This window comes from Falco punctatus, assembly GCF_963210335.1.
Source record: "Falco punctatus genome assembly, chromosome: 4".
Lineage (NCBI taxonomy): Eukaryota > Metazoa > Chordata > Aves > Falconiformes > Falconidae > Falco > Falco punctatus.
Genome location: NC_137583.1, coordinates 69103010 through 69129313, shown reverse-complemented (window position 1 = coordinate 69129313; position 26304 = coordinate 69103010). Strand labels below are relative to the sequence as shown.

At 42.2% G+C, this 26304-nt stretch overlaps 2 protein-coding genes across 11 annotated transcripts in view; both read left to right on the top strand.

The window, feature by feature from the left end:
• MYO3A (myosin IIIA) overlaps nt 1-25834 on the top strand; it is a 145008-nt gene extending 119174 nt beyond the window's left edge. For all 10 annotated transcript variants that reach the window (XM_080386051.1, XM_080386050.1, XM_080386049.1 and 7 more), the window contains 7 exons: nt 2608-2731; nt 3827-4805; nt 5505-5643; nt 16157-16266; nt 18720-18760; nt 20540-20680; nt 22887-25834. In XM_080386051.1, the coding sequence (XP_080242177.1) occupies nt 2608-2731; nt 3827-4805; nt 5505-5643; nt 16157-16266; nt 18720-18760; nt 20540-20680; nt 22887-23001 (1649 nt within the window). In that variant the 3' untranslated portion in view covers nt 23002-25834. The remainder of the gene's footprint in view (nt 1-2607; nt 2732-3826; nt 4806-5504; nt 5644-16156; nt 16267-18719; nt 18761-20539; nt 20681-22886) is intronic.
• Nucleotides 25835-25848: 14 nt separating this feature from the next.
• The window catches only part of GAD2 (glutamate decarboxylase 2), a 41475-nt gene continuing 41019 nt past the window's right edge, over nt 25849-26304 (top strand). The window contains exon 1 of the mRNA XM_080386024.1: nt 25849-26156. Within this exon, the coding sequence (XP_080242150.1) occupies nt 26081-26156 (76 nt within the window). The 5' untranslated portion in view covers nt 25849-26080. The remainder of the gene's footprint in view (nt 26157-26304) is intronic.

Below are 26304 nucleotides of genomic sequence, written 5' to 3'. Positions count from 1 at the left end.
ATTTCACTCATGGTTTTTGCCATCACTCAATCCAGCCTAGCAAAATATTTCTTCTTTTCTGCACCAATTATCACCTTGGGCCCAGATGTATATTATGTGACAACCCTTTTTCCTCCCTATATTTCTGTCTCCCCTGTGCCTGCAGAGATGTCCCCAAGCCAGATGTAGTGTGGGCAGCTCTGAAAGCAGCAGCAGTACAACTAGAGAAGCACAGGTCTGAAAACAGCTGGCACAAATCTGTGCAGCACTTTCAGTAATTGCAAAGGCAGCAACCCCAAGTATAAGGTAGTGCTGCCAGTACCCAGGCTAATCTAGATTTAAACTACCTCAGATATGCGTTCACGAGTGTATACCAACACCAATGCTGGTTTTAATCATTGTCTGATGGCATCAGTTAATTGCACTGAGCCAATGTTAGTGTGTACTGATGAGCGTGTTCTGCAGTTGGATGCAGAACTTCATCAGTGTAGAAAACAAATGAAAACCAGAATAAAATCCAGTGACATGCCAAAAATAATGACACCTCTGAAAGTTGTCAATTATATCAGGATTTTGAGCAAATGCAAAAGTATGAATTTACCACTTTGCTTTATTTGTTGATTTCCCCAATGTTTCTTCTTGTCCACTTTGTCCTGTGTGCAGTTTCATTTCAACTTCTTTCGGTTTACAAGAAGCCAGAACAAAATAGAAGCCCATTTATACTTAGCTCTCTCAGGTTCCCACCCCACTCCTGCCGTGTATTTCTATAGCAATACAAAATTCCTCTTTCAGTTTGAAAACAAAGCTTAGACAGTTACTATCTCCTAACTGAGTTCTCGGGAAGCTTCAGAGGTGGTCCAGAATAAGTCTAAAAAGCCCAGAATTAGCTTATATTGGCATGTCCATTGACATTGTAACTTGATTTATTTCAAAATAACTCCTGTTGAGTAGCTTTTGTATGCAAATGAAATGAGGATTGGCTCAGAAGTCCAAGAAACTCTAGAAGTGTTCCAAGTACTTTACAATTTGCACTTTCCTAAGGCCCTGTCAGACTACAGTATAAAAACCAGTTGTACTACTCCTAGTAAGTATTTGGGTTCCTTTACCTTGCATCTAATTATCAAGATGTCATTTATGTCCCTTTTATATAGTGCTTCTTACACAGAACCACTGCATCTAGTGGATCCCAAGCTGTCTAAATTATGAGGAGTATACTAAAGCAAAGAAACCCTAGCACCAAGTTATATGAATGTGTTAGAACAAACTGCTTGTGCTCCCTTCCCATTCTTAAGTGAGCTTGACCCTTTCCCTCTGATACAAACCACTGTCAGCAGAGCTGGAGTAAGAGCTCCCATATCTACCATCTCCTCAGGGTATTTAAATCACCTGAATCCTTAAATCACCTAAACCGCCCAAGTCACGGCACTGCATTTGGAATTAAGAGTTTAACAGAATGCTATGCTCTTTTTAATTTGCCAGGGATTAGCAGATTTGTGCTGAATTCCTGGAACTGCAGACTTGTCCAAATCAAGCACTGTGGAGACTGTGCCAGTTCCCATTAGGAAATTATTTGCAAGTTCAGGAATTTTTGAAGCAACATTTCTGAATGCAATTCAATTTCTGATTAAGACACTTCAGTGTAGATGTCTACAACTGACCTAAGTGTCTAAACAACTCTTACAGTCAGCAGAGCCTATAGTTTGATTTATTTTATTCAAAACCACCAAATGCACAGCTCATTTGCCCCCATATTGGTATCTAGTGTCATCTGAGATGCCCTAGGTTATCTTGCTGGCTTCCACAGCTTTATTTCATGTGTTATACCCAGCTTTCTCTCTCTAGAAAGTCCTGTCTGTCTTACTTTTTCTGCCAGCTCTACGTAGATGCCTCTGCTATGGCAGTAGATACCTAGATGCCAGCAGCTGTATCAAGCCCCGAGTCACTAGTCAGTGCCTACACATCTTACAGAAGACCCAAGTCCTTATTCATCCTTGTTCACACCAGAAACTTGAACTTTTACCTCCCACAAAGCACAAGTAGCAAGTACCCTTGCACCCAGCTATCTTTCATGCTGAGCTTTTTCATTCTGACTGATGAGTCTTTGCAAAAAGGAGCATGAGCTAAGTATTCTCTAACTGCTGAGCTATCAAATTTTCCAGTTTTCTCTATCTATTGAATGTTCAGCTAATTCCATGCGTGTGCCAGAAGAGAGCCTGGTAATCTCTGTAGCCTTATAATCAGGCATTTCCCAGGGAAATGAAAGACTGAGTCAAATAATTGCCTGAATCAGGCAGAGCAGGTACATGAAGCTGCGAGCACTGTGTTCCAGAGGCATTTATATAGCACTATGCTTCTGCTTCATTCTGCATCTTCCTGTATTTTCTTAAGTCAAATAAAATACAAAGAAAAAGCTTGTATGTATCCTCATGTAGAATGGGTACAGCTTTCTTAAATCTCAAAAAAAATTTTGTGGGACAGAATAATTCCAGATGAAATGTAATCATAATAACCACCCCTGTCCATATTTCCTTATTTGTTGTTTAATGCTGTTATCATTTGACTCTCTGAAATGTGTGGGACACCCATTGCTTGTTGCCTAAGCTTGTTTTGTATTACAATTTGTGTCAGTTGCCAGAGGGTACTTACTCAGGAAGAAGAGAAAAGAACTAACTGAGACCAGAAACAAAGCAGCCATAACAATTCAGTCTCACTACAGGGGATATAAGGAGAGGATGATCTTCAAAAGGAGCAGGTAGTAGTATTTTCTATCTCTTATGTCACTGAAATGTGTCACTGAAGAACAGTGGTAAAAGATAAAAGTTAAGTGAATTAGGATTAATCTAGACATGTATGCAAAGGTAATGTACATTTATGTGGAGATTTTTAATGTCAGTAGCCAATCTTCTCATACTTTTAAGACCAGAGAATAAAGGCATATTTAGGGGAAAGATCAACAATATTGTGCTTACCTGTAATGTTAATGTGATCTGTAGACGAGTCTTTTTCTAGAACTAGCTCATCATAAAAAAAATGCTCAGGCAAGGGTGAGAAATAGCCATGTGCAAGGATCTGTTCTCAAGTCACTGTTTCAGACAAGCATAGGTGATAACAGCGGGAACCTGGATGTCTTGCTCAAATCAAACAGCTAGAAATTAGGTGAGGCGAATCACATCCTAAATCTCTCTGCAATGTGCAGTCCCAGTCTCTGAAATGGAGCTAGTAGCACTTTGCTCATCGCCGTTGTTTTTTCAGTGATAGCATTTAGGTAGGTGGAGACTAGTCCAGAGAGGTGGAAAACAGCTGTGAAGGAGTGCAGAGTCTTTCGGAGGGAAAGAAGAGGGTGGTAGATTTCACCTGGCACTGAAATTTTATTCATAGTAACAAAGACAGTTTAGGGAATAGGCCTTTTCAATGTGACCTGGACGTATGCCCAGCATCATTCTTTTTTTCATTCCTAGTATGTCTTGAGACAGTTTACTTTCATGAATGCATTTAGGATTTTGTGCATTTATACATATTTGAGGTGCTAAAGTGTTTCTGCCTTCTTTTTTTGTTAGCATTTAAATTAATTCTTTACTACTTTATCAGCCCTCATGCACCCTAAATTTTCCCCCTAGCAATTTTCTGTGAAGAGTTTAAATTATGTTCCTTTTCACTTTAAGAAATAATGATAATAATCAGAAAGACAGAAATTGTTTTGTTTTCTTTAATCCCACGAAATCTTTCCCATGTTGCAATGTATCTAATTGCCATTTAGTACACAAACTCACCAAAGGTAGTTATAAAGTTGTTGCTATCCTTCATCTCCTTCAGCTATAATTTTTGCCCAAAACTCTGTTCCATTCAGGGAATTACTTAGTAAGGAACAAACTGAAAATGCAGCATCCATTAGCGAAAAGGAAAAGGATGAAGAACTTCAAGATTATGAGGGGAGTCCAGCTGGAGTGAAGAGTGCCCTTCCTAAAAATGAAGACGAAGCAGCTGTCATTGTTCAGAGCCATTACAGAAGCTACAGAGTCCATGTAAAAATAAAGGAACAGTGTGAAAAAATAGCAGAGGAAGAATTATCTGCTGTGGAATTCCTTGAGGCGCAACTGCAGCCAGCTCAAAATGATACACTGGAAGAAGTAGCAAATGAGGAGACTGAAGATGAAGCTGATGCTGTTACTGACAATGAGTGCTCAGGGTACAGTGACACAGGGAATGTATGGGAGCAACAGAGGACATCTGCTGAAGGAGAGGGAGCTTCTGTGAAGCAGAACCCTGTAGCAGAAAGTTTTGGTGAAGGTGAAGAACAGACCTCTTTGGAAGAGTTTTTGAGCAAATCTTCAGTCAAAGTCACAGCTGAACCTAAGCCCCAGCAAGAGCAAGGTAATCCAGAGACACTCGGTGCAGATGGGCAGAATCACGAATCTGCTGTTGTCCAGCCCAGGACTGAAAGGGATGTGGAAAGAAACCACCTGAAACATGAAGCAGTGATGCCTAGAGGAGGTAAAGGAATTATAAGAAGGGTGTCACTAAGAGGCTCACGGAAGCAAGTTGAAGCAGAAAAACAAGGTTCAGAAGACAAAGAGAAGGCAGCAGTGGTTATACAGAGCAGTTACAGATGTTACAGAAGGAGGGGACAACTCAGAAAAGAAGGGAAACTGCCTTGCAAAAGTCAAGAGAAAACTATAAAGGAGCCAACAGAAGCAGTATGCGTTCAGAATAATGATCCTCAAATAAGAAAAGATAGGGAAAGCACCAGTACAGAAGCTGAAGTCTCTAAGACACTGAAGGGAAACTCAGAGAAAGAGGCTTGTGATTTGGCAGCCTTTTCACGGCAGGTAAGAAGCTTGTAAGCCACATATGTTGAGCATAATATTCTGAGCAGTGACGGGATGGCAAAGTTACTTCACTGGCTTCAGTGGCACCAAGGTTTTACTCTCCAAGACTGAGATTTTGGAATGGGTGTTCTATAAAAATGCACATTTTGGGCTGCAAGAGAAAATACCCTTTTCAGGAAGGAGGGAAAGACAAAGAGCAGTGGCAAAAATTATGTTGTCTTAACCTAGTTTATGTTAAATGCAGAAGCTTTGCCTTTGTTGAAATGTGCATTTGCCAGGCAAGACCCTTAATTCAGTAACCTCATGAAATATCTCTGTAAATAAAACTAGAAGTTGCTGTGTCAATGTCAGAGACTCACACATGTGCAGAGAAGTGTGCCTACAGCTGTAGAAGCTATTTTGCATCAGCAAGGTACCGTCTGCTCACATGTGAACCAATATGAAGCAGCTCCAGGGCTGAGCTGCAGTGTGGACTTTCTGGTGTGTGGTTTTTTTTCCTTCTTCCTCCCCCGCCCCACCCCCCCCTTTTTTTTCCTTCTGTTTTAAGGGAGATGGGGAGGTAAATGTGGTAGGGGTCTACACTGCAGTCAGTGGAGCAATACCTTTTGAATTCATTCTCTAGTCCACTATTTGACCTTCGATTACTTTGGAACATGTATACTTCTGTAATTATGTAAACCCCTGTGTTATATTTTTTAGATATCAAAATTATCTGAAGACTACTTAGCACTGCAGCAAAAATTGAATGAAATGATACTGTCACATCAGCTGAGACCCGTGATGCTGTCCAAAGATAAGCAAGCTAATGGCCAACTTTCTTCTCATGTTTGTCAGCCAGGTAATGTTGAACCTTACTGTTAGCAGAATTTTCATTTGTAAACAGGACTGTCAAGAAGTGACTCCTAGTCATGTTTTTAAAGGCCAGGGAACAGTGTAAGAGTTAGCTCTGGCTTTTCATATAATTCAGGTTGTACATTTTTGCACTAAACCCCATATCAGTACATGTCTGGAACATAGTTTTCATAGAAAAATCCAAGCCTGGTTGGAATTTATTTATTTACCATTTTTCTTGGTATTTCATTTCAGTGCTGCTTAAGATTGGTGAATGAATCATTGTAAGACCTAGACATAGCATCTCTAGGAATACTTTTATTTGGTAAAAATTCCACATTGGCTCTTTTTTACTTATAAGTTGCTGAACTGTGTGTGCTATTGGTAAGATACGGGACTATGTGTTAAAAACAAAAATTTTTTAGGTACTATGTCAAACAGTTTACTAGAGTTTGTCACATATGTGCTGAGTAAAGTTTTAGCTAGCCACAAAAGCTACTGAGGCTATAAAAATTTAAAACTTCTACCCATGTTCATAGGTAAGTCCTTAAAATTATAAATGAAGTTTTATTAATAATTGGACTCCATTTAACTGGCACACTTAAGAGGACATTACCTCTGAAAATATACTCCAAAATTATTTATATTCCAGTTAATGTGGGCAGTGGGGGCTCCTAAAATGCAGGCACACTTGGAGCAGGTTAGGTGGCAGTGGGGAGGAATACTGGTAGAATAAAGGTGGAAGATATGGAATTCAGAGCATGCAGATCATGAAGATCTGTGCCCCGTGGAGAGGTCCACAAAGAGCTGACTGAGCAGCTCAAGCCCCTTCACTTGGAATAGATGTAACATGGGATTTCCTCAGTCTGTGTCTTGGGGCTGCAGTTGTGGAGGAAAATGAGGATAAACATGGCAGATGACGGGGTGGGTCTCCATTTCTGCAGCGGGGTTTTGCCAGCTCATGCCACTGCACTGCCTCTGGGGAAGATTTCTGCTTGCTCCTGCACAGCAGAGATCAGATGCAGGGCTGTCCCTTGCTGCCCAGAGCTAGTTGTACTATTTTCACAATAATGTGTGGATTCAGCTGTCACGTATGCTGAAACTTCCTTGTGTTCCCATGGCTACACTGAAGAGATCCTAAAAGTACTTCACCCCCGCCATACCGCCCTCTCAAGTGGGCAAGCTGCTAAAAGGAGGGCTTGGTGTTTACGAAAGCTAAACCTTGAATTGTAAACTGGCTGCTGGTAGATACTTCACATAGTTCAGGCTCTTTCAAAGACCAGTCTGCAAGAGAAAACAAATGTGAAGTGGAAAACTAAGTGCCATGATCTTTCATTAAAGACAGAGCAATGTTTCTGATTGCCATCAATGTACAGAGTTCTCTATCAAATGTTGCTGACTTTGACAAGATAAATCTGAGGAACTAAAAATGCATGCTTTGGAAAGTAACTCTTGGTTCTCACACATTTTCCTACAGAAGCTAGAGAGGAGAGGTAGATAGAGGGAAAGGGAATACACAAATCCCTGTTTTATCAGTTAAAGATCTCATTACATATAGAAGTGAACGAGGTGAAAATGTACCAGTATGTTCATGCCATGTGCAAAACACAACGAAGTCTACCCTTCACATTGCTATAAATTTAAGTAGCATTGCAGGAGGTAAAAGGATGCCAGGATTAGCCACCTCTGCAGGCAACCCTGTAGAGTGGTCATCAGTCAGACACTTAGCTACCCTTTATCTCTGAAAATGTCCCAGTGCTTTAAAAATCTGTGGTGTCGTAATGCAGAGGTTTTCCAATGGTAAAGTGTGTGAAAGTGCTGAGTTGTAGCCTTTTGAACATTGACACGAAAAATGTCATACATCTTTTTGAACCAAGTCACAATGCTTTTTAAGACAGCACTGAAACAGTTGTTGAGTTGCACAAGAGACCACGTCTTTGGCCTCATTTTAATGAATAAATGGAAATAAGAACAAGCTAACGTTGTGTGGTCTTAACAAAAGGAGTATTTATTTTCTTTGTTTTCTCCTGACAAATGTCTGCATGTGTGACATGACAGCACTTAGCTCTTTTGTGCATCAGGCAAAATCTTTAAGAAAATTCTGATTAATTACAAGCTCACCCTTTTCTTCTCTTTATCTTATGGGTGCAAAATTTAACTATTTGATATTTTGACTTATTGGCTTTTGTATAAAGGAAGTCAGCAATAGCAATCATAACTGTAAAACAGTAGGAAGCATCAGAAAGAGTCCTGAATGCTCAGATTCATATAGATTAAAACATACTTTGTAGTCAAGGCATACTCATTTCACTATGGCTTATTGTTGTAGTTTAACCCCAGCTGGGAAGTAAGCACCACACAGCCACTGGCTCACTTCCTCCCCACCCACCAGTGGGATGGGGGAGAGAATCAAAAGAGTAAAAATCAGACACTCATGGGCTGAGAAAAAGACAGTTTAATAAGTACAGCAAAAGCCACACAAGCAAAGCAAATCAAGGAATTCATTCATTACTTTCCATCAGCAGGCAGGTGCTCAGCCATCCCCAGGAAAGCTGGGTTCCATCACGTGTAACAGTTACTTGAGCAGACAAACGCCATCACTCTGAATGTCCCCCCCTTCCTCCTTCTTCCCCCAGCTTTACATGCTGAGCATGATGCCATGTGGGATGGAATGTCCCTCCGGTCAGCTGGGGTCAGCTGTCCCGGCTGTGCCCCCTCCCAGCCCCGTGTGCCCCCCCAGCCCGCTCGCTGGTGGGGGTGAGAGGCAGAAAAGCCCTTGGGGCTGCGCAAGCCCTGCTCGGCAGGAACGAGAACAGCCCCGCGTTATCAGCGCTGCTCTCAGCACAGATCCAAAGCACAGCCCCGTACCAGCTACTGTGAAGAAAATTAACTCTATCCCAGCCCAAACCAGCACACTTGTGCGGAATTTTAGCAACATATTTTTATCAAAATAAATATGGTGGACACATGCTTTTGGTTTTGATTAAATTGCTTTAAGTTGGCAAATAGACAAGGTGAGTACAGAGCTCAGGAGGAGTTACTCTTTTCAAAGCTGAAATGGGTGCCACTCAACTAAGAAGCAATGACAGAACTCACTACAGAGAAATTTGCCACTAAAGCACAAGCCAGCTAAAGTTGTCCTACCAGCCCTTAAACACTGTAAAGCATGAGTTGGTGCCTTCTATCTCAAACCAACCTATCCCTCCCAGCCTGTTTACTGCTGTCCAGCTCGTCACTTAGCGAATGCTCTGCTCCAGTAAGTCAAACCACCCCAAAACCAGCCCTCCTAGAGTTCTTGACAGAACTCTTGTTCCCAGTCTTTCTGTAGCCATCTTTCCCTTTATACAAGAGGCAGTTATTATCCTTTGAGCTGGGTCTGGCTCCTTGGCCCTTCCTGTCCGGCTGGTCTGAGCTGGGCAGCCGTAGTTTGTGTTCGCAGTGTTCTGTTGTTGACTTAAGTGTAGCTACTCACGATAGATGTCGTGAAGGTGAGTTTTGCCAGACACTGAACTTCAAAAAAGTGTAAAGGAAAGCCAGCCAGGTTCTAGTCAGGCTCTGTGTTCTGCTAGCCTTGCTGGCCATGATGTGAAACTTCACTCCCTGCAACACAGTGGGTTTGACAGTGGGTACCAGGCTCAGCCGCCCACCTGGGGTATGGAGTGATGCAAGCCTTGACTTCTCACATCCCTGTGGCCGTATTTATAACTGCCAATCAGTCCACTGAGAGACCTTTCTAGGTGTGGAATGTGAAATTTCTTTTTCTGCATTTGAGCATAATTCACACAACGGGAAAACTGTTTCCTTTCCAGCTATGACCAATGGGCAGGATATTGAAATAAGTGTAACATATAACTTACAAGGGTAACGCTGCAGTAATTCCCCAGCTTGCCTGTGAGCCGATTGGAGCCTAAGCATTACAAAGCTCAATAACAAAACTGCATTGTCTAAAGTAGACTTTTATTATAGCAAACATGATCTAACTAGTGGAGGGAATATTTAAGTAAAAATATGCTGTGTTTAGTTCATTTAGGTTGTACTGTGTACGACACAGGAGTTACCAGCATTCTGGATATTGTGCTTTCTTCCTGTATGCAATACAGCAAGATAACTACATAAAACAAAGACTTGCGGTAGCGTGCTGCAGGTTGTCATGCTGAAGTGAAGCAGACAGACGTGGTGAGTGATCCACTGTCTATTAAACAGGGAGGAGCCTTCCTGTCTTCTTGCCTACATGGTGTGTTACAGTACAATTTATATGCACACATTTACAGATGGATATGCTTTTAATGCAGGTTTCCCTCTAGGGCTACCTTTGCTGTCCTGCCCTTATGAAGGCAAGGATTGTTGAGCTTTAGCTGTTCTTTAAATCATGTAGTATTTACCTATTTGTAATTACTTTGGTCATTTACATTTATTTACACTTCTTCCTCAGCTTCACTAGTTTTATATGTCATTTTACAGCTATAACACACGAATTGTATTTTATAGCTGTATGCCAGATAGGAATACTTGTCTGTCTTCATCTGTGGGCAGGTGGCCATTGTTCAGTTTGAGAACTTCCCGACTCCTCTGATAAAATATTTTATTACATTGCTACCCACAGAAGGGGAGGAACTGTGGGGCAGCTGGGTGGTGTGCTGTGACACATTCAGATTTTCAAAACTGTTTATTTTAATAAAAACACAAAGCCTGCAATTTAAAGAACATATGAGGAAAAAGGTTGAATTAGTCTTAAATCCACAAGGTTAAGTTGTTCTTAAGTGAATGTGTTTTTATAAAAATGCATAAAGCAAGCTGCACAAGGTTCCTGGAATAAACAATATTCTCTGTGGCTCAGATTTCTTGAGTGGGTTATATTTGCTTGCCAAATGTTTTCAGCTAAATGTAATGACTGCATCCCAGGACAGCACCTTTGGACTGCTAGTGAGCCTTGGGTTACTGTGGTGTCAGAATAGATGCACAAATGGCCACTGTCAAGTTTTTTGAAGTCAAAGCTTGAAGTGAGGGGAATTTGACCATTAGGGGAGCAATTTTTTTCTTTTTTTCTCCAGATGAATAATGGTGCCCATCCTTCTAAGTATTAAATGACAGTTCAAGTACAAAATCTCAGGAAGATAATTTTCTATATTTAGAATAAAATTCACACAGTACGAGGAACTCCAGTACAGCTGAGGACCTTTTCAGCTACAAGAAGTGGTGAGACAGTCAGGGTTTTCATCCAGGATTTTTTACACAGCACTATTTATGGGGGCTTCATGGGCAGCCTTTGCAAGGAAAAGGGAGCCTGTGTGGCACTGGGTGAGCAGAGTAGTATTCTCTGGCTGCTCTTTCTTCTTTGCAAGGCAGGGAGCACTGAGGCGTGGGACTGGAGAAAAGCAGGGTAGTCAAGTGCTTCTGCTTTCTGATTGTTCTCGGCTACTAGAGTCACCCTTTGGACACCATACAGCCAGGACGTACAAGGAGTGTTGGGAGTTGGTCAGATCTGTGGCAGAGCATAAGATCTGGGAGGTCACGGAAGTGGAGTACAGCATTTTCTTTAAACGTCCTCTCTTAAATAGCAATAATCTCCAGTCACCATACTCCAGAAATGAGAGTATTAGTGTCAGCCAGAGACTGAAACTGCTTCCCTCAGTGTGATTGGTAGGACTTAGACCAAGAGATCAAACTGAACTCCTGCTGCATGCAATCGGAAAGTTCTCAGTCTCTTGCAGTTGCTAGTTCTAGGTCTGTGCCAGAATAATTGCTCTGTTTTTTTCCAGATTGCTAAGAATTTGCACCCATCAACTGTAATTTCCAAATCTGGCCATGGTAAACATTCCATGAATAAACAATACCTAACAATCACTAACCAGAATATTACAGAGCAGTGCTTTTCTATGTGCACATGCCAAACTTGAATAATTACATCCTCACACTGCGTACAATTAGGACAGTGAAAAGGAATGTACATAAACGTTGTAAGCAGTAATACCTGTTAACTTCTCATTATCAAGCCCTGGAATTCCAGTTACTATATTTGCATTTTTCTGATTATTCCCAACCCTCTCTACAAAACCCATACAATTACTGCTTTTACTCGTTATTCTTCCTGCTTTATTCTGAACTACGCTTTATACTTCTGTCCCTGTAAGATGTGGAACAGTGCTGAATCAAACATGTAACATTACACTTAAATGACCTGAAGATGGGCTTATCTGTTTCTCCAGGTGTCCTAATAAAAGAGACCTTTCATCACTTAGATGCATATCGCAGCTGTAACCACACTATTTCTCTAGTCTTCTGTATAAGATCTGTTGTTAAGTCATACATTAATTTACATTAGCATCCATGGATGTTGATTCCTTGAGATTGTTGTCTTCTAAGCTTATCATTGTGTGTCAGAATGTGCAGACATAGTTCAGCCTAAAGAGCTGTTGATACTGACTTATCTTTATTCAAGCATTTCTTGCACATACTTGGATGTTTCAAGCACATGCAGCTCTCCACAATTTCCATAGTTTGTGCTGGTGTTCAGGATACACATAAATTAAATGAGCTTGTCCTAAATTTCATTGTCCCTCTTCTTATTTTTTCAGTGTATTTGGAGCTTTCAGTGAGGTGTGAGTATGAAAGTAGTAATACCTTGTAACTGAACACCATAGAGTCAAAGAGTGTGTGTGCAACTTAAGTAGGAACCTCTGAGGTAGTGTTAAATGAGCTAGCTGAGGTACTGATAGGAATAAGGAATTTTCCTTAGATTTGCTAAACCTTCTTTAATGGTGCCTGGCAGCCACACTATTCACATGCCTTCGCTGACCCTTACCTCTGTAATTCATTCATTCTCAGGCAGAATGACCTTAACTTTTATTAAACCTTCCATCATCATTTGATCAAATATGTTTTGACAGTCTGCTTCAGGTTTGGGCAGGAGAGAGATTTAACTTCCTAGGCATAGATTACAGCATGTTTGACATTCACTGCCGAGGTTCAGAAGCAAAGCATCCAGGTCACAAGAGCAAAATCTCTTTCTTTTGACTGAGTACTCACTGCGTGTTTGTTCAGCCTGTCTTCCTCTTGCTAAAACCTTTAAAAAGGAATGTCTGTGGAGCATCAAATGTTTTTGTTTCCGGTTTCTCCTACATGTTCCTTCTAAGGCATGTGTGGCAGCACAGACGGCACCTGTTCAGGTAGATACAACCGCAAGGCATGGGCTGGCTGCAGGGAGGGGAGTCTTGGCACAGTCCTTCAGTCCAGCTCCTTCGCTGTGTTAATGACTAACTGGGACATAACCTTAAGCAAGTCTCGGTGTGTCTTGCTTTGTGTATCTCGTTTACACTGCTAGTAGGATAGGGATAATAATAGTGCCAGCCTGACATTTCCAAAGCACTTGGACAGCTAATGTTGTGAATGGGTTTCGTATCGATGTTGTAACAGATCTGTTTAGATGTTCGTTAGATAGAAAGCATCAGTTTTCCTTTTACATATGAAGCACATGGCCAGATCTTGCTAGAGATTCTTGAAGTCTTAAGGAAAACTAGGCTATAAGATATTTTACTATGGAGAGACTGGGCTTCAGTAAAAACCTGTTCTTTGTAATGGACTCTAGAAGCAACATAATTGGCCCATTAATAAGTGAATTTACTCCTCCTTTCTGTTTCATTGGCTACTGCAGAAAGGTATAGTCCATCTGGAAAACAAACTCATCAAACTCACCATTTATCAGGTTTGGGTATTTAATTTGCCTTCCACCTTTAATTCTGCTAAGTAAATGATTTCTGGAATGATCAGCAACTAATAAAAAAGCAAATTTTACCTTGTGCAGTGAGTTATCCAATACAGGCAACTATCATGTCAGCTGTATTTCAGTAGCAATGAACACACAAATCTAAGGGCAGAAGGGAATCACAGGTTCACTTTCCAGTGAAACAAAGCAAGCTAAACCCATCAAACTATTTTTTACTTACTGTGTAATTTGGAGACAAAATGCAGAATTGCATTTTCAGCCCTATATTTAATTTTAAAAAGCAACAATGGAGGTCCAGACTTAGAAGACTGCCTGCCCCAACATAGTATTTCTGTCCCCTCAGTTCTTTTGCATAGCTCATACATATAGTACAATGCATGAGCCAAGATGAAAACCTATTTTTTATTGAAATCATTATCACTGTCATAATGATGGTTTTTGAATGTAAAAGAAGTCATCTTTGCAAAGCACATACACAAGAAGTATACAAGTAATTTCACTGGAATAATTGTAATCTAGAATATGATAATGCTTTGTGTGTCTGACAGTGATGAATTAAATAATGTAACAGCATACATAATGTTGAGTTCTTAGGGGACAATAAAAAATCTTTAGGTATTATGAGAGTCTTTTCCCTGGGATTTTCCTAAAGCCCCGATTTTGGCTTCATTTTTTTGCAGATTTTCATGCAGTCATGGTCTTTGACACAGTTTTTGAAAACATCCTACAGACAAGAGCTTAGGTGTTTCTATTCAACTACATTGAATTTTAAGTTTTTGGGTTTTTTTTAAGGTATTGTTTCCAGTTTAGGCTCCTGTTGTGTTTAAAAATAAAATAGAGAAGATACGCCTCTACTCTCTCATAAATGGAAACCCAGATAACTCCAGGTGGCCCATTTGAAACACAGCAAGCTAACAACAGCCCATGTAAGAGCACAGTCAGGCCTGCTATACCTATTAAAATCAAATAATATAATTTATGTTTAATACAGATTACTGAAATGAATTTATTGCATCTAAATTTCATTGTTTAACATAAATTATCTGTACCCTGGCTTAGAATAACAACATTGTTCTCTTAAGTGCAAAATGTTAAAAGATACTTGTTCATTCATTACATGAGAAGCAGTCTGCATTTCAGATAAGAAACTAAAACAACAAATGTAATCATTATCCAACTGCAATTTAAATTAACATTATTCATTCTGGCTCCTCTGTATATCCATGACCTTTACAAGCCTTTATTTATCACACATAACAAAAAACTTACACAGCTAATTTTGCTGGAGTCAACACTGATGTATTACTGTTCATTTCCCATTTTAAATGATTGTGCTACCTCCTTAATTAAAAAGAGATCTGAGGTACACGGGAGAGATCTTATTTTTATCATGTAGAACCGTTTCTGATGGTCATTAGAGAACAAAATACATTCTTCCTTCTAAGACTCAATCGCATGTAGTTAGCACATCTGGATTAAGGAGTTAAAGTTGCTTCATGTGAACAGATTAGATCAGCAGAACACACTTCAGTGATTCATTGAGAGCTAGATCGGCATTCCACCCTCACACTACATTTACAAGTAAGGAGATGTTTCTTCTCATGGACAGTCCTATGAATACTTCTGTGATGGGACAAGGGCAATATAAAACCTCACTGGATAATGCAGTATACCGGGACACATGGTTCATTGTGCCTAAACCTTATGCAGTGACTTCATTCATCACCCTGTATGTGTCCCTATGTCCCACCTCTATCATCGGTGTTCTGCTGCCACACAACTCCCTCCTCCTTCATCATGAAGGAATTGTAGCCCCCTATTAGCTTTTCCTGTGGCTGAAGCTGAATGTAACATGACCATGCTCACCATGCTGTATGTTTGTGGTCCTTCAGCCCCCCAGAGTCAGTTCTGTGGTTTCCAAGAATCAGTAATTAGGAACCTATGCACTTATGTCACTCTGTGACAAGCAGCCTGTGAACCCTTAGCAGCCCTGCATCTTAGCACTGACAGAATTGTGTACAGATTTTTAACAAGCAAATATGCAAGACATTTTGCTAGTTCCCCACGTGCCAACAGTGTAATCCACAAGTCAGTGTCTAGCTCTGAGATGGAGACTGCCAGAGGACAGCAGTTCCATTTTGTGTTAAAATCTTGATTTCGTTTCCATTAGAATGAAGCTTGCAGGAAGATTTTGTAGAAATAGAGACCAGAAGTTGAGTACACTCAACTAGATTACACTGGATGCGATGGACATGGTCACACTGTGTTGCCCAGTGATACATGATTTGGCTTGAACCAAGCAGCCTCAGCGGGAGTCCTTGGGGAAAGCCTACACCACGATAGAGGACCAGCCTCTGAATCAGAGATCTAATGCTAGTTCCCGTATTCGGCACCTTAACGATTGAACTGAGTCTGAAAAAAATATCATCCCTGCTGCCCAGGTGCCTGTTACAAGATGATGGCCTTCCAGTAGCCATTACTCTTCAGACCCCTTTTCTGAGTGTGGAGCACTGGCCCTTTTCAGGAGGAGACGCCTGTACCAGGCAGCTTGTGGGCTGTTCCAGCCTGCCATTCACTACATGGCACGTGTCCCTGTGGGCAGTCAGGGCTCAAATGGATAAACCCATTCCCCTTTCCAGCCTGGTGGTGGAAGTGCCCCAAACAGTTGCTTTCTTGAGTTCCTGCAAGCAGAAGTGCCTACATGCTTTTGCTCTCTTTGGTGAAATTCTCTCCTGTTTTCATAAAAGCTTCCTGTTCTGTGAAGAAATAAGCATTGCTGTCTTCTGCTTTTTTACAGTTGCAGCCAAAGTAGAAGGCTCTCGCCCAATGCAGAGACCCCCAAGGAGGCCACGGAAGCCCAAGACATTAAATAATCCAGAAGACTCCACGTACTACACTCTAATACATGTGAGTTTAGCAAGCTTTTGTGGGCTAAAACTGCCAGATGATTCCCCACCTGAACTTTCTAATTGGCCAATTCCCTATATTCCTTTCTAATGCAGCATAAAAGTGGCGTCCTGCTGAAAGGAGGCAGGCCACAAACTGCACATTTCAAACTAGGCTTGAAATTGAAGTTCAAAGTTAACCTGATTGGGGACCTAGGTCAGACTAATTTTTACTTCTGTACCTAAACATGCATACATTCATTTGCACTTTCAATACCCAAAATAAGTGCCCAGTCTCCATAGTTTCTTTGTAAGTCATGCAAGAGAAACAGGTTCATTCGGAGAGCTATTTTGAGTGTCTAAATTAGTGCTTGATCTTGCAGAGAAAGCAAATACTAAAATAGGCTGTATTAGTATGCGCACTGTGACTTCCTTTACAAATGTGTCAGATTGTGATTATGAAGGAATTGGCAAATACCAACAGCTCAGGAGACTAATGGATTTGAGTGTCTCTATATATAGCCTTTGGTCCAAGTTCAGATACCAAGTGCTGCTTTCCACCCTTGACTTCAGTGCACTTAGATATAGAAAAAAAAAAAAACACAACAAAAACACAAGAAAGCAAGCAGAAAGAGAGAAAATGTAAAAGCAGCTCAGAAAGCAGTTCCAACAAAAAAAGCAATTAAACTCATTTGCTCGAGGTGCCTGTATCTTAGTGACCTATTTTAACAGCCGGTGAGAGCCCAGCTAATAAACTAACCGTAGCAATTGCTTCTCCTTTCAACAGAAGGTGTCACCAGGGCCTTTAGGGAGAGTTGTGTCTGGCATACCAAAAAAGACAAATACGGCTATGTTTTATGATGGGGGCTTTGAAATAATACAGCTTTGGAACAGTGATATTCTGAAAAGAAATTATATTCTAAAAAATAAATTCATATATAAGAATAAGATTTGTTTTGTGAAAGCGAGATTGGTGAGATAAAGGATTGAAATGAAAGGCATGACACTGAATTCTGTATTAGGAAATTACTGAGAAGGGTAATTCTGAAGTAAATGCATATTTAGAAAGCCAAAACTATACAATCAGGAACATAGTATTTTCTGAAAGTATTTTTTCCATATCAGAAAACAGTCATCACATCAGTGCAAACAAAAACTGCAGTAATGCTGGGGAATTTTTAGACACATTTTTAACAGCAGTTTTTCAAGGTATTAATCAATATTACCTTCAATTAGTTGTATTTTTCAAGAAGCTGTGAAAAAGAAAAGCCTGTCTTGCTGACATTAATTTCACTGGTAAGTGAAGGGTTCAGAATAAGTATCTATACACTGAGGCTTAGAAGGAAGACCTACTAGTTCTTAAATTCTTAGACCTTGGGTAAGGCCTTGAGCTCTAACTTGAGATACTTGAAGCTAGTCAGCTTTCCCAGCTGTCATGGGTTTTCCACCCTATTAAAAATCTCTGTGACCTGCAGGTATTCGCAGATGATTATCAAGCCCAGATCACCTGAAAATGAAGGCAAACAATAAGTGCATTTTGTGAAAAATTTTCTCTATCTTCTGCAAAATCAGATATTTCTCTCGCATCCTGTTACAGATATTAATTGGACACCTTCTATTCTCACTCATCTCTTTGCATATCAGATGAGCTGAAGGGGTACACACGTATAAATGAAGCCTGACAATAGCTCATTGTTCATGCAAGGCACTGAAAGTTTATTTTGGGGTATATTTCTTTAAATCAGCCTATCTTTTTGAAAGACTTGCCAGTCACTAATTCTAGTAAGTTTTCACTCATTTGCCAGAAACACAATTAAGACCAAAATTAGGAGCATCTGCACTTAAAATACTGCTTTTGCAGTATGATGCATTAGGTGCTGCAACACAGCATTGTTTTGGCTGCAGGGACAGAAATCTATTATAGATAAGAAATTATTCACATTCCCTGTGAATCTTCTTTCCTCTGCATTTCTAGATGTCTTGTATCCTAAAGGTGCTTTTGCCACTGAGTATATACTGCTTTTTAAATGGGGCATTTGTCCCTTTTATTCTACTAAAACCTGCAACAAGACTGCATGGACTTTAATGAGAACAGGATTATGCCTGCTCCCACTGCGTTGCCTGTATTCATGGAAATTCTCATGGCATCACAGTAAATTTGCCTCAGTGGGATACTGTTGTTAACGTCATTAAAACAGCTATAGATATTTGAAAGTTTTTTGTTCTGATAGCAATTACTTTAGTTTTTTTTTCACATTATGGTAACTGAAATGTGAGAGTAACAATGCTAATCCCATTCTCAGTTTCAAAGATTCTGAAAAGAGATTTTTCTGGGGCAGTTGCTCAGCAAACTAGATTCTCTGTGTTTTCTTTTAATGAAAACTGTACGGCACTCTCCTATCTAACATATTGATGAATTGTACGTTTCCATAAGTTTTTCTTTTAGTATTTTTTAATTGCTTTGTATTTTCTTAGAAATCGATACAAGACGAAAAACGGAAACCAAGAAAAGAAAGGTAATTTTTTTCATTATCTCACTATTGTCGTTTTAGTACTCCGGAAATAGTTCTTAGCTGTGCTTCAACCAGGAGAACAAAGCAATAAAAAAAGGCATGGTAATTTGGTGATTCACAGGAAGGACATCATATGCAAAGTTAAAATATGCAATTTTCAGCAACAAAAATCCATCATAGAATTCAGTCATTCGGCTTTACTACAGCATGGCCCTTCACCATGGCAACACAAGCATAATAATAAGTTAAGATAAGGTCCACATCAAAGATAGTTCTGACACAGAAAATAATTGAAGGTGCTTAAAATTCCAGTCAAAGCAAATGAGCAGCCAGTTCCTTTTTGTTAGCAAAAATACAAAGACTGTTAAAATTCTCTCCTAAAAATACATGGCTGTTTGGAAATAGATCATAAAAATTAAAACAATAATTATTAAGAACTGGTAAAGAAGAGTAGCCCTTGAAATTTCAAACAAAAATATTTTCTTCACAGTGTAACTAATGTATTTTGATGAAACCCTGCAGAAATAAAGCAAGCAATAGATAGATTCAGCCCTTCTGTATCTTAGATCCTTATGTATGCTATAGACCTGGTTCACAGCTCCTGACAGACATCATAGCTTTATTGTATTTGTGTTTCTATACTGAAACTTTTTTGCTGCTCCTCAGTGACATTGCTATGGTACCACAGCTTGAGTGTCAAGGTAGGCTGTTCATAGATGCAAGATGAATGGGCCTTTAGCACTATCCTCGGCTGAGGTTGCAGAATACAAACTCTGTATCTAAAATATGTATCTTAAAGGAAGTTACATGACATTATGTGCACGTAATATGTGTTCACAGCATCTAGCTTCATTCAACCACAGTTTAAATTGCACTTGATTATGCCACTGCTTAAAGGATTCACTTAATGTCCATGTCCCCCGTGTCTGGTCCGTTACAGCTCTTTTTCCAATGTCATTTGGATCCTGAAAAAAATTCCCACCTATTTCCTGTTGTTGCCTCCTGTTTAGTAATTTAAAATAAAAATAAAAATAAAAATCTAGCTTTTTCTTTCATTTGGTCTCAGTTAAGTTTCACTTATCTTAAATCTAGTTAACCAGTTCCATCTTCTTTCATGTGCTGACTCAGTATTAGTAGAACATAGCAATTGAAATCAATGAGTTATTTCTGGGTTCTACCAATATGAGAATTGAATTCTGAACTTTTTCCAGGTTGCTTTTAGGATATTATTTTTTTCCCTAGCCATTCTAAACTGGATGTTTGGATTTTTTTTTCCTGTACATATGATACTCGGATACATATGATAGCATTCATCTAACAAAATAAGAGACATCTGCATTATTGACACCAATATCTGAACTAGTTGCTTTAGACAGTCTTGTACTCAGAGAAAAAAAATAGTCATCTTTAGAGAAATGATTCAAATTTTCCTCAAAGAGATATCTAAAATAGGTCAGATGAATAATACCATAAAAATGCCTGTCCATTGAGTATAATGGCAAACTCAAACAATTTCAGTCATATATGTCTGCTTTATGAACATGGGAAAATATTTAGCATTTCAAAATTCTCAATATCTACATTGTACAGCAGTCACATTTCAGAGACTGACTTCTTGTGCTTACACACACACACACACACACACATATATATAGATATATATATATCCTTAGATCCTCAACACATAAACACAATTAATAATATTTGGTTGCCTTATTTTTGAGTGTTTAATATAATATTGGAAAGTTAAACTGTTAACTTAGTGTACTTATTTATTTACAGTCTGAGCAAAGTACTAGATTTAGATATCTACTACCAAGAAATTTCATCTACTGATTCCACCTCAAAGGACAGCAGTTCTACCACAAGAAGGAAGAGGTACCCAGCTGAGCGCAGGACTTCAATTTTAAGAGCCACTGAGCGGTAATTCATACAAAATAATAATAAGAAAAAATAAATGTTGCATATCCTTGTTGAGATACTCAAAAGATTCATAAAAAGACAGATACACTTTCAAATTACATATAAAACTTTTTTATTGTTATTCATGGAATCTTGCCAAATTAACTTGTAAAATGTATAGCTGAAAATTTCCCATTTCTTTATGCAGCCGGGACAAATGCTAGTATGATTGGTGTTCAGCCTACCTGCTAGTTTTTGGCTTCCCAAGTGCCAGATGAGATAGACAGACATAGATCTCTGATCTAAAATCAAATTAAACTAAAGCAGAAGGTGAAAATTGTATTTCTGATCAGTTAGGTTTAAAACAGGGTGGATGTGCCCCAAAAACGAAATTTCTGCCTGCTTTCTGCAGTAAGACACCAGCTTGACTGCCTCCTTTTCCTGCTGTCCTGTAGGAGCATATGTGTTTATATAGCCTGTGGTGGACTACACCAAGGTGGACAGCCAGGAGGAAAACCCCAGAGGGAGGGTTTGCCTCACCTTCTCTCTTCCCACGTAGACTTCACAGAGGGTGACGTCTGCTGGGCTGTGGAAATTCATATTCGCACTCTTGCCAGTGAACCCGCACACATTGCATGTTCAAACACATATTAATATATCTTGATATATTTGTATCCTCATGTGTCTTCATATATGTGAGAAAAGCCTGGAAAATATCTAGGTCAAAGGCTTAAGGGAACCACTAAGCCTAGGATGATCACTGAATTTTAAAATGTTTCCATAGTAATAGAGAAAATGTTTGTAGAATATTTTGTGCCCCATGTGTATTTTATTTTTGACATTTTTTCAGGTAGGATCTAAATTATTTTTAGGAAGGCATTGTGAAGGCATGGAATTAAAAATACTCATATCAGGGAATTACCATATAATTTACATCCCTTAGAAGATGTTGCATTTCTAGGGTGGTTAATTACACCAAATCTGTCACCCTGAGGTGTGGGTTTAGGTGAATGAGAATTTTGCCACCGAGCTTACTAAAAGGAGTGTCTTACTTTTTACTGTGTGCTGCTCTCATTGCATCCTAACTAGCAACAGTGAAAAAAATATGCATAACTTTTAAACTTACACTATTGCCTCTGAGGGCAGATGAATGCAATTGATAAACATTTCTGCACTTCAGAATCTCCGGAATGGGGTCACCTGGATCTGAAGACTATACAGTCAGTTCAATCTGCAGAAGTGAAGCACAGAGTATTTTTTATTTGGCAGTTTACCTTCAACACTGGCGTAGGACCAGTGGCAGGGTACACCTTTAGCGCAGAACACTACAAATTGTTGTAATTATTTCAGAGTAATATACTTTTTAAATAACTGAGGTTTATTTTTGATCTTGCTCCATGGTAACACCTGGTGCCAGTTCACCATTCCAGCCTGTCAGAGGTGGCTTCCAAAATGCACCTTGCTGTTGGGGCCTGCAGCAGGTCTGCAGATGAGTTAGTTGACTTTAAAGACTTAAGTCATGCACCTTTAAGCTAGCCACAAAAATGTCAAGCACGTAAACAGGATGTGAGAAACCAGAACTTAAAACCGCAGCATAGGGGCACATACAGCAACAGCAAATAGCAAGCAAGAAGAAGAAGACAGAAAGCCTATCAGCGTCTGACACATGTACTATCTAAGATATATAAGCAATATGTAAAAGTAATAAACACTATTTTGTTTGAACCCAGCCATGGGGATATAGTGTTTTTTGCATCCCTCTAGACTTGCATCATCACACCTTGCCATCTGAAAAAAAAAAAAACCAACCAAAAAAAAACCTAACAACAAAACCAATGCGATGGACACTCACAGCGAGCTCTGCAGGAGGGTTAAACACTGAGTAAACAAATTTATGCCAACTGAAAGTCTGGTTCAATAACCATCAGGTAAACACTACTGCAAAGCACCCCCATGTTCTCAACGGTTTTATTTCCTTTTATTATGACCCCTTTGTAGAAGAACATGTTGTTCTTCTGTGTTCATCTGCTTTTAGTGTATAATGTGTTTGTTCCGCGGTGCCTGCTTTATGCAGCACAGGAAGAGGCCTAGCAAAGTCAGTTGCTTATTTTTCTTTCTCCTTTTATTTTTTCCTCCGAGGGTGAAGGTTAAGCAGTCGGTTAGGAGTGTTTGCCAAGGTAAATGTTTTTACTTTAATTTCTAAAACACCTCTGCGTTTAATCCCTAGGTCGAGGGTTGCAGAAAGCCCCCTAGAAGAGAGTAAAACCGAAGATAATCCCTATGACTACAGACGACTGCTGCGGAAGACCTCACAGCGCCGGCGCCTTATCCAGCAGTTCTAGCTGCTGCTGCTGTTCCAGCTGCCATTTGGCTTTTATTAGCATAATCTTTTTTATCATTTTATACCATGTGCTTCCTTTTTTAAAAAGAAAATCTCCAATGTTTCAAGTTTACAATGTGTGTGTTCATGTGAATGTGAATTATTGTGGTTTACAGCCCAACACTGTTGCAAAGGGACACTGTCAGTCTACCATACCATATCCTTTAAAAAAAACTAATATGAAAATCAGCTTTCTTTCAGATACCACTCCTACATCATAAAATTATTAGACATTAAGCAGCTTAAATTTAGTTTACTTTCCTCTGCATATGTCTTTCTTTTTTGCATTTAATCAGTCTCATCCAATTAAAATAGATCGTTTAGTTTATAGTTCCCTGGTTAAGCTTTCAAATTCCCATATGCACCTTCAGAAAACCTTAGTTATTGTTTCTAATAAACTGTTCTACAGGAAAAAAAAATTATAAGAACACCATAGGGGAATTTCTGCTTATTTTAGGTTTGCAATGCCTAAATTTTGGGATGAACTGTTTGTGGCAAGTGTCCCTCTAATGAAATCAAACATAAATGATTAATTGGCTAGTATACTATGGCAGTTTATTTCATTATTGACTTTACTGTAAAGCTAGTAGCCAGTTTTAAAGGTCAACATGGTGTGTATAATCTTTATTTTGGAGATGTCCATTCATGGGAAGTGTATCCAGCCCTCTGCTCTGCCTCTGAGGTCTGTGACTAAGTGATGAACTTTTAAATCGTGTTTGCTTTGTTCTCCTTTGCATTAGATTTTTAGGAATCTTAATCTCTGGGGTGCCAAGAAAGGAATAGAAATGCGCTCTCTGGTTGATTGCTGCCTAAATGTAATGATCATTCTTAATCAGTTCCACTAGAAATTAAGTGGAAATAAAAGCAATATCCATCGTGTTCAAATTCCTCCCCCCCCCCCCCCCCCCCCAATTCCTTATTCAAAAGACCTTGTTTTACAGAAACCACACAGATAATTGCTGTGTTTCCTTTCTGGATTCATAATTGCATATTCCCAGCTGCAAAGCAAGAGAAGGCAAATTTCATGATGCCAGTATAAAGGCCTGATCCTGCTCCCTTGCTTAGCTCTCCCGAACGCCACAATTGGCAGCAGCAGCCAGCCACAGGGGTAGGGGTTTTATCTGTTCCCCACACAGGCTTTGGCCCTTTCCCCAGGGACAGGTAACCATTGCTTCTTCTTCTGCAACTAGTTAGAAGGCTGTGTACCAGTTTAAAATCTGCTGCAATGTAAAATTTGCAATCGTTTAAATTTCAAAATCCATTTTGAAGTTGCTTTCTCCTGTATTATTAAAACAGTAAAGTAAATAAAGACGCACAAAGCAGCGACACCGTTGCCTGTGTCTGAATTACAGCCGGACCTGACGGAAGGCAGCGGACTGGGGCAGGAGCGAGCCAGGCAGGGGAGAGCTGACAGCAGCACCGAGCCGTGGCGAGTCCTTAAAGCTGGTGTGATGCGGGAGCTGGCACAGAGCCGTGATTTCACCCGAAGGGATGCTTGGGCTGGTCTGCTGTTACTGTCCCACCAGAGCAGTGTTTTAAAACAGCCAGATACTTCCGTGAGATTTCACGGGAGGGACACACAGTCGCGGTAACGCTGTGGGCGCCTGCCGGACCGGGAGGGAGATGCCCTGGGCTGCACACGGGCGGGGAGCCCGGGGCCTGGCTGCGAGGCGCGGCGGGGGCTGCGGACCCGTGCTCGCGGCAGGGCCGCATCCTGCCCCCGGCACCGTCCTGCCTGCATCCCACCCTGGCTCAGGCTTGAAATCCCTCCTGTGCGGGAGGAGAGGCAGCCACGGCGAGGAAGGGCTCCGTGCTCCCGCGGAGAGCTGGCTGGGGGGAAGGGGGAGGTTTGGTTGCCTTCAGGAGCGACGTCGGGGAGAGAAAAGGAGCGCTGTTTTCCTCCTTTACAGTCTCGCCCGCGGGACCTGCTGCTTCCCTGGGGCTGCTGCGGGTGGGGGGCGGCTCCGCCGGGCTCCGCATCCCTGCGGCGCTACGGAGGGGCGCCGAGAGCGGCCCGGGGACCCCAGCAGCGATGCCGGGGCGGGTCAGGCGCCGGAGCCAGGGACCGGACCCCTCCCGTCACCCCCGCGGGAGCGCAGCCGGGACCACTGCCCAACTCGGGGGCGGGAGGGGGCAGCGGGAGCCGGCCCCGCACCGGCCCCTCCACAAGCGCCTTCGCCGCTGCCGTCCTGCCCGACGGGGCCCCCGCCGGTCACTGCGGCCGGGGCGGGCCGGGGAGGCGGTGGGGGCTCGGCAGGGCTGTCCCTTCCCCGCCCGGGGACCGCTGCTCGCCGCCTGGGGCGGCGGCTGTCCCGGCCTCGGCGCCGCCGACCGGGAGTTCCCTGCTCGCAGCCGCAGGTGTGCCCGATGCAGGGGGCGAGGGGCGGGGGTGGGATGGGGTGTGATTTCTCGGCGCTTTGCCGCTCACGGGGTTACGGACGCTTCCCCGTAGCCCCAGGCCCGCTGTCCCACCCCTCCCCTCGGGGCACCGGGCTAGACCGCCACGGCCGCCAGCACCGAGGCCCGCAAAGCCAACCTCCCCATCCGCTCGGCGCTCGGCGGCTTCGGGGGGGGTCGAACCCCACTCCCACCTCGCCGGGCAGCGGCCGCAGGGGCCGCGGGGCCGCCTGTGGGGTGGGGGCGGCACAAGGCACCTCACTCGTCTCCACCCCCCGAGGCAGCGGCAGCCCCACCGCCGGCTGCCCCCACCGCTCGGCTTTGCCCCGAGCATCCCCCGCCCCGCCCCTTCGGAGCAGGGTGCGGGGGACCCGTCACGGCCCGCCTCGGCGGGGCACCACCCCGCCCCCGCGGCGCCGCCCGCCCCGTCGCAGGCAGGGGGCAGCGGCAGCGCGCCCCGGGGGCGCCCACGGGAGACGCTCCCACCCACGCGTGCCCGGGGCGCCCCCGCCCCTTCGCCTGCCGCCGCCTGGCGCAGACGCGCGCACTTACACACCCGCACACTCACACTCACGCACACTCGCTCAGGCCGCCTGGGCTTGCAGCTCGCCGCTCCTCGCCCGCCCCGCCGGTTCGCCTCCGCCATGGCAAGCCCCGGCTCCGGCTTCTGGCCCTTCGGGGCCGAAGAGGGCTCCGCGGCCGCCGAGAGCCCCGGCACAGGTAGGGGGGGCGCCGAGCAGCCGGGCGGGACCGGCCCGACGGAGCCGCGGAGCCGCCGCGCCAGCGCTGCCCGGTCGCCGGAGACCCCTTTGCGGCAGCTCGACCGGCGGGACGGAGCGGCGGGGACCGGCGGGGGCTCCAGCCCGGC